The 7,500-nt window shown below is 42.5% G+C and overlaps 1 protein-coding gene across 3 annotated transcripts in view; it reads left to right on the forward strand.

Moving 5' to 3' along the window:
* Window positions 1–7,500, forward strand: part of LOC138015324 (uncharacterized) — a 31,998-nt gene that overhangs the window by 11,332 nt on the left and 13,166 nt on the right. Inside the window, exons 1-3 of one of the 3 annotated variants that reach the window (XM_068862318.1) lie at window positions 707–866; window positions 4,008–4,971; window positions 5,809–6,508. In XM_068862318.1, coding sequence (XP_068718419.1) covers window positions 851–866; window positions 4,008–4,971; window positions 5,809–6,508 — 1,680 coding nt within the window. In that variant the 5' untranslated portion in view covers window positions 707–850. Of the gene's footprint in view, window positions 1–706; window positions 867–4,007; window positions 4,972–5,808; window positions 6,509–7,500 lie in introns of those variants that run through there. The other 2 variants (XM_068862319.1, XM_068862320.1) reach the window with 2 other exon arrangements.

Consider the following 7,500-nt stretch of genomic DNA (forward strand, 5'->3'; position numbering starts at 1 on the left):
GTAATGAGTATCAAATGACTCATAATTTGCAAAGCATTTTACGTTATCAAGGTTACACAACAAAGTCTGTGGTATGAATCGTAAAAGGGAAACAAAACAAAACTTAAACATTTGAAGTTGTATCTGTGTACTGATGCTGTAATATCGTTATATCGGGGAAGATTTTACGCTCGGTACGCTAAGAACTCAGCGTTATATCGGGAATATCGTTATACTGAAGATCGTTATATCGGGGTTCTGTCCCATACATTTTACTGTAACTTTTGCCGGGACATAGCATGTTTATCTTTTTACCGGGGATATCGTTATATCGAGGATCGTTGTATCGGGGTTCCACTGTAATAACATTTTCCTATCGCACGAACCATCCAACCTCCCCCCTCAGTTGCTACCTGTACCAAACCTGTACCGTCCTACAAACATCGAACGCACTCGCCTAAGCTTCGATTTCCCCTAGTTTTATTTATATTATGCCCGGATATTGGTGTCGCGAGTTTGTTGAGGCAAAATATTTTCAGCCTTTAGTTTCGATTAGTCCGCAGTTCCGAGGTTAGTTCTGAGCAGATTTCAGAACAACTAGCCAAAAGGAGCATCGATCCATCGAATATTGATATTTCCCTTTGCAAACTCCTTTTTGTCAACCGCTTTATACTTGGAATGCAAATTTCTGCACGTATCTTTAAGAGGCGATAAGTGATGACGCTTAATGAATTGTTATTCAAAACAGATAATCGAGTGCAAAACTCTCTTTGTTTGCCGTACAGGGAATTTTTGGTTTTCTTATTACAATTTGTTGGTACGAGTTGTAATTTTGGTGCTCTCTGAGGGATCGACAAGGCACTGATCACATATGAGTACTCGATCAGGTAAGCCTCATTCAAAAGCTTAATTAAGCTATTCGCAAGTTCGATGCATTGTACCACTGCCTGGTATTATATAAGTCGAAAACCCACTTTCGCGTTTTTCAGTCCAGTATGGAACGAAAATTATTTGCGTGTCTCATAAACACAAACATGAGACAAAGGCGATAAAATGATGGTGTAACGCACAGCTAAAAATGCCGTTCAACCCCGGCATCATGTTGTTCCTGTCTAAATTTCACTAGAAGATCTCGTTCGCTTAACACTCGCGGTTAACCCCGACTATGTATCTTGCGTTATTTAGATCAATAGCATTTACAGAAAGTTTTCAACTCGATTGAATATTTAATAATACCGCCTTCGTGAGCAACTGGTTAAAAAAAGATATATTATGCTGCGAAGATAATTTGTGTCAGGCACTACATGTAACTCGCGTTTTCAGTTGAAATAATTTATCCAGTATGGAACGAAAATTATTTGCGTGTCTCATAAACACAAACATGAGACAAAAGCGATAAAATGATGGTTAAGGCACAGCTAAAAATGCCCTTCAATCCCGGCATCATGTTTTTCATGTCTAAATTTCAGTAGAAGATCTCGTTCGCTTAACACTCGCGGTTAATCCCGGCTATGTATCTTGCGTTATTTAGATCAATAGCATCGAATGAACGTTAAATTGAGCGTTTTTAGGCTTCATAATCGACGGTAATTTATTTCCCACAACTAACTATGTTTAGAACTACTAACTATGTTTAGAATGACATCAAATTGCATAATTATATTACATTACATACTTAATTGACCACTCCCCATTGGGCCTTTTCAGGGCCAATGAAATACAATCACGACAGAACAGAATATTCAACAACAACTGTTAAGAATCCCAACTGGCCGGAGGCAAGCTAGTTGGCTATTTACAAGTGCAGCTAAGAAGTTGAACCAGGGACTACCAGGAACAAATTCAACCAGTGATCAGAACATGTCTTGAACCCGGGATCCCCGCATGTCAAGGCAAGCGCTTTAACCGACTGGCCGCACTGCCTTGCAATAATAATCAAAACATTTCATTTTACGACAATAGCACGCCGTTTGAAAGCAAGTCCAGCAACTGCGGTGCTTAACTGTCTTACGGAGCTTTACCGTCGTAAAATAGTTTCAATGTTGCGACAAAGCCGTGCCTGAGTCGAACTTAATTCTTGTATTGTATTCCCTTCTTGTATTCCCTTCGGCGCATTATGGTAACGTGTTCCTTGACGCGCATGTGTCGTGGATTTCTCTACACGCGAGGACTTGTGGACCAAAAAAGGAAATGGTACTAGCATGGTTCTGATCAGTGATCCTGTAGAGTCTCGATAAATGTTATGTTCTCCAAAAAATTGTCGTATCTTTGATACAGCGACCCAAATGCAAAGCCTTTTCGAACAGACACGGCAGATACGAGACGTTTTTAGCCCTATTCACACGGCGTAAACTAACCTAGGTTGGACCCGGGCTCAAATTAACCCGGGTTAGTTATCGTCATGTGAACGCTGCTAACTAGGCATTTATAGATTATGCTAGCAGAATTTTTGGCATAATTCGAGCAAACTGGCATAATTTCTGCCAAGTAGCAATGCTAGCATAATTTGCGCATCAGATCATTTTTGATGCTATTATTTGATAATTTTTGTCTCTAGTCCCAAGCACTTGGTGACCTTAATCGATAGTTAAAGTTTTAGTTAAACTAGTAGCATTTGTAGTTCACTGTGAAGCACTGAGCCCGGGTCTGAGATGCACCGAAACCGGAAGTCACATTTATCTAGTATTAGTGTGCATGTTAACCTGAACCACATGTTTATTTGAAATTAATTGTGGATTTGTTGCGTTTCTTTCCTGTAGACGAACGGCTTCTAGTTAAAAAATATATATTTTGGACTTATTTGCATTTTTTCAAAGAGCATAATTTAAAAAAACGGTGGCATAATTTGGAAAAAAGAGCATAATGTTAGCATAATTTGGCCAAAAAAAAAGCAATGCTACTAGCATAATATACCACTTTTACTAGCATAATCTATAAATGCCTACTGCTAACCCGGGTCGACCTGTGTTAAATCCAACCCATCTCCGCAAGTAGGTTCGACCCAGGTCGAACCTGCATGGGTTATTTTTGAAGAAGTGTCGTGTGAACTAAAACCTGGGTCGAACCTAGGTTAGTTTTAATTTCAAACATGCGCACTTGTACGTTTACCCAGTACATTTCCGTGTACGTATTTCATGATGCCATTTTTTCCAAAAATATGTCGTTCGGGCAATTCGAGATCTACAATTCAGATAAGTGGCCTGCCGTTTTTGAGAAGAAACTCGACTATTTTTCATCCGACTTCCGTGCATACAGCAAGAGCTACTGAAATTTAAATTGACTAATCAGAACTCAGCGCGCGGGAAGATCTGTCCTATTCGACGTCAAGTCAATTGTTCTCAATTAAAGGGCCAGAAAACCATTTAACAGATTTTGTGGCAACTTTTTTGTGAACGAACTTTGGCGCCAAAACTGGTTTGCCAGCGAGCGGCGATTCGAACGTCAGCTGTTCTGCTTTGTCTGTTATTTGTGCTTTTTCTAACTATTTTAAGACGACTTCAGTCTAGTATTTTTGAACCAAGTGTTAGAAGACGTCCGAACTGTATGGATAATTTATTTGTTTGCGTTAACTTCGCGAAAAAAGACTTTGTTGGCGTCCTTTCGCCAGGGAAGATCGACAACAACGTCGTTTACGCACAGAAATGCACCGTTTCCAGTGAAAGGGAAAATGATTGACAGGATAGCACCGTTTTGACTGCCGCGCGCATTGCGGGCGCGGGTTCCGTATGCACGATTCTTCTCTCTAAACTTTTGCGATTCGTGAAACGAAGCCACACTGACGACAAGGCTTTGATTAGAAGAAGTTGCCTCCAAATCTTCACCATGAATAAATAAAAAATTATCGCCCTCCATTCTACCATAGAGATAATTGCTAAAAAGCTTTTAGGGGATTGAGGTGAGCAAAGATCGCTATAGATAGAAAAGCCCGGGTTCGTTACTTGATCAAGAGGTTTGCAATCTCTATCATAGAGATTATCACTGAAAAAGCGATATTTTATTTATTGCCATTTAAAACCTTCCTCCAACAGCAGAGATGACTACGGGCAGGGAGACAGGCCTCGCGTTTTCTGGTGGCGGTATCCGGTCAGCGGCATTCTGTTCAGGCGTTTTGCGCAGGCTCTTACAACGAAAGACCACGATCGACTTCCTAAGCTGCGTGTCTGGGGGCGGTTACACAGGCTCGGCGTACGTGGACTGGAAATATAGGAATAAAAATGTTGATGACCCAGAATGGCACGAGGAATTTTTCGAGCACATGAAGAACAGATCCGGGTTGATGTGCAATTGGCAGATACCTCTTCATGGCATTGTTGATACCGTCTTAATCGTGTTATTGATTCTTTTTGTTTGTGTCCTTATGCCATTATTTATGTGGGGTTGTTACGCTTTCCCGGTTGCTTATGCCATAGATTTTCTCTTTGGAAATTATATGCGAGCAAAATTCAAGTGCCCAGATCATCCAACTACATCGCTTCCTCCTAATAAGACAGTTGATAAAGATGAGCTCCCAGTTCAACCAGACTGTGAGATCGAGATAGGAACCAATGCTTACAATTGTATTGTCTTGTTTTCTGTCTTAGCTGGGTTATTTTTCATTTTCTTCCTTTTGTCTCAGTCTCGGTGCATTTCGAAGTATCGCCATCAAGTTAACTTGCTGTCAAGTACCTCCGGTTTGTTGTTTGCGTTTACTTTCATTCCATTTTGCATTCAGTTTCTTTTCGATAACACCCCAAACTGGACGCAGTTACTCGTCCTTTTCTTTAGCTTTGCCATCTGGGCCTTCTTTCCAGTTCTCAGACAAAAGGCCTCCTTTGTTGTTGTGGTTTACATGTATTCCTACATTATTTACTGGAAAGTTTACCGACAGCCTACCTTCGGTGTGCCGTACTCCGATACTTTATTCTACCGTCTCATGTTTGCTTTCGGTTTTGTGATGTGGATCATCCCTGCCCTAGGAGCACTTCAACAACGGCTTGTGTACTTGTTTAACAGGTACGTGAAAAAGTGACCTTTCACAGTTAATACAAATACAGCGGTTTTTTGGCTCACGGCAGCAGCCTGGCATGTTAATGAACAATCTCTCCTTGAGCACGCAGTTCTTTGAAATTTCTGAAACTTTGCAGTTTGGAATTAGAGAGAGGGAATGTTATTCTAGGCCTGACCGAAAGAGGACGAGAATTGAATCAGCTCTTGAATTCCCTCCCCAGTTGCAAGAGTCAAATGACCAGGGAAAAAACTGACGTTTACATTATTTACCAAACTCGATCCAAGGTTCTCTCTCCTACACGTAGGGAGACCCTGGTTGGGTCTGGTCACGGGTCTTGTTCTGGAGCCACGTGAGCAGACCCAACCAGGGTCTCTCTCTCTTTCGCTCAGTGGAAACGGGTAGGAGAGAACCCCGGGAACGAGGTTGATTATTTACATGTAAATACGATTCATAAGACACAGTGAACGAAGCGTTTTCAGTCATTTTCGAGTTCTTTCCTACTATCTTCACCGGGAACGAATATAAATGCTAATTAAATCACTGAGTTATGATTTTAGAAGATCGGACATATTGACACAGGATACTGGATTGTTCGGCATGAAATCGTCCAAACATGTGGACATGTAGCTTTTTGCTAAGGAAGACCCGACGTTTCTTTCCAATTATGGGAGGTGAACCAACGTTGAACCTTTCGATGGCAGAAAAACCTTTAAGAACAGTTTTTAAAAAGCTGTAATTAAAAGAGATTATCGACGGGAGAACCTTTTCTGCGTAGGAGTTTTGTGAATAAGAACAATACCTAAAATCACCTACTAAGTTGTAGAGTTTACTTTTCCTTACAGGTGGCGGCTTCAGCGAGCGTTTTACACACCCGAAAGTGTTGGTAAGTGCGGTTGCAAAGGGATTGGCTGGGAAGATATATTTTTGGTTTCGTGTAAAGTTTGCAAAGGGACATCGGACACGGACCACGAACGGGGGAAGAGGGATCAATCAGGGCCACTCACCTCGGGAGATCTCGGGTCGGAGATGGTACCACAATCAGGGCCACTCACCTCGGGAGATCTCGGGTCGGAGATGGTACCACAATCAGGGCCACTCACCTCGGGAGATCTCGGGTCGGAGATGGTACCACAATCAGGGACATCGGACACGGACCACGAACGGAATCAATCAGGGCCACTCACCTTGGGAGATCTCGGGTCGAAGATGGTACCACAGTACATATCAAACGTCGTGGTCAACGAATGGTCCTTAGACCAAACAGAAGAGCGGAAATACGAACTCCTTGTCATGTCACCGGACGTAATTGAACGTCTTGACCGCCCCGATGGCAAGGAACAGTTCGAGAACAAGCTGTACCCAAAAGACATCGACCTGTCAATTGCCATGGCAACATCAGCTGCAGCAGTCGCACGAAACATGGGGGCTTACGAAAGCTCAACGGTGAAATTTAAGCAGTTACAAGTCGTGTTAGGACTGGGAATGGGGTCTTCCTTGGTTTCCGATGTCCAGACTCTGCGTAAACTGAAATGGTATTGGGAGGTAAGTAAATTCTTCAAGAGCCTCTCTTTTTTCTCCTAGTCTCGCTCTCTATCTTTTTCCTTGGAAATAACCTACTCTCGCAAATTTAAGTTTAGGAACTAACGAAATTCTGACAAACAGATGGCGTTTGCCAGGGGACCCGCAGGCCTATTGATTTACTGAAACAAAAGATGGGAGTTGCACCAAATATTCACATTTTCCCCACCAATATGATCTGCCGCGAACAATACTCTTCTTTTACTCGGCATAATTGATATCCTTCGCTGATTCGTCTAATATTGCGACAGAACATTTCACGCGTTGAGTCTGCAAACAGGCTAATTTATTCCATCCCCCAATATACTTTTTACTTGACAAAACCTGGATTTTTTAATGTAATTTTTATGTTGCCACAGAGTGTATTGTAAAGAAATACCGCTGACCGGTCGCCTCAGTTTATTGAGCATCGGACTACCGTGCGGGAGGTCGCGGGATCAAAACTTTTCTCGGACTTTAATAACTGAGGAAAAAGTGCTGCCTTTGTAATGACATCTGCAAATGGGTAGACTGTCTAGTCGTCTCGGATAAGGACGATAAACCGTAGACCCCGCCTCACAACCCCTCAATGTTCATAACCCAGTCGGACATAAAAGAACCCACACACTGTTTGCAAAGAGAAGGGCATGGAGCTCCCAGTGTTGTGGTCTGTCCTCTGTGGTATGTATGTTTTACGAGACATCTGGTTTGTCTCTTCTACTGGGCAAACCTGCCCAGAGGGAAGGAGCACAACAAGGACTCGAAGTCCTATGCGAGGTGCTCCACCCTACCCTATCCAGACCAGAAAGACCAGACCACAACACCGGGAACTACATGCCCTACTCTTTGCGACAAGTGTGCGGGTTCTTTTACGTCCCGCAGGATTATGAACATTGAAGAGTTGTGAGACGTGACCTCCAGCTTATCATCCTTATCCGAGAAGACTAGAGAGTCTAACCATTTGCAGATGTAATTAC

This window comes from Montipora capricornis, chromosome 9 (genome assembly GCF_036669925.1).
Source record: "Montipora capricornis isolate CH-2021 chromosome 9, ASM3666992v2, whole genome shotgun sequence".
NCBI classification, from domain to species: Eukaryota; Metazoa; Cnidaria; class Anthozoa; order Scleractinia; family Acroporidae; genus Montipora; species Montipora capricornis.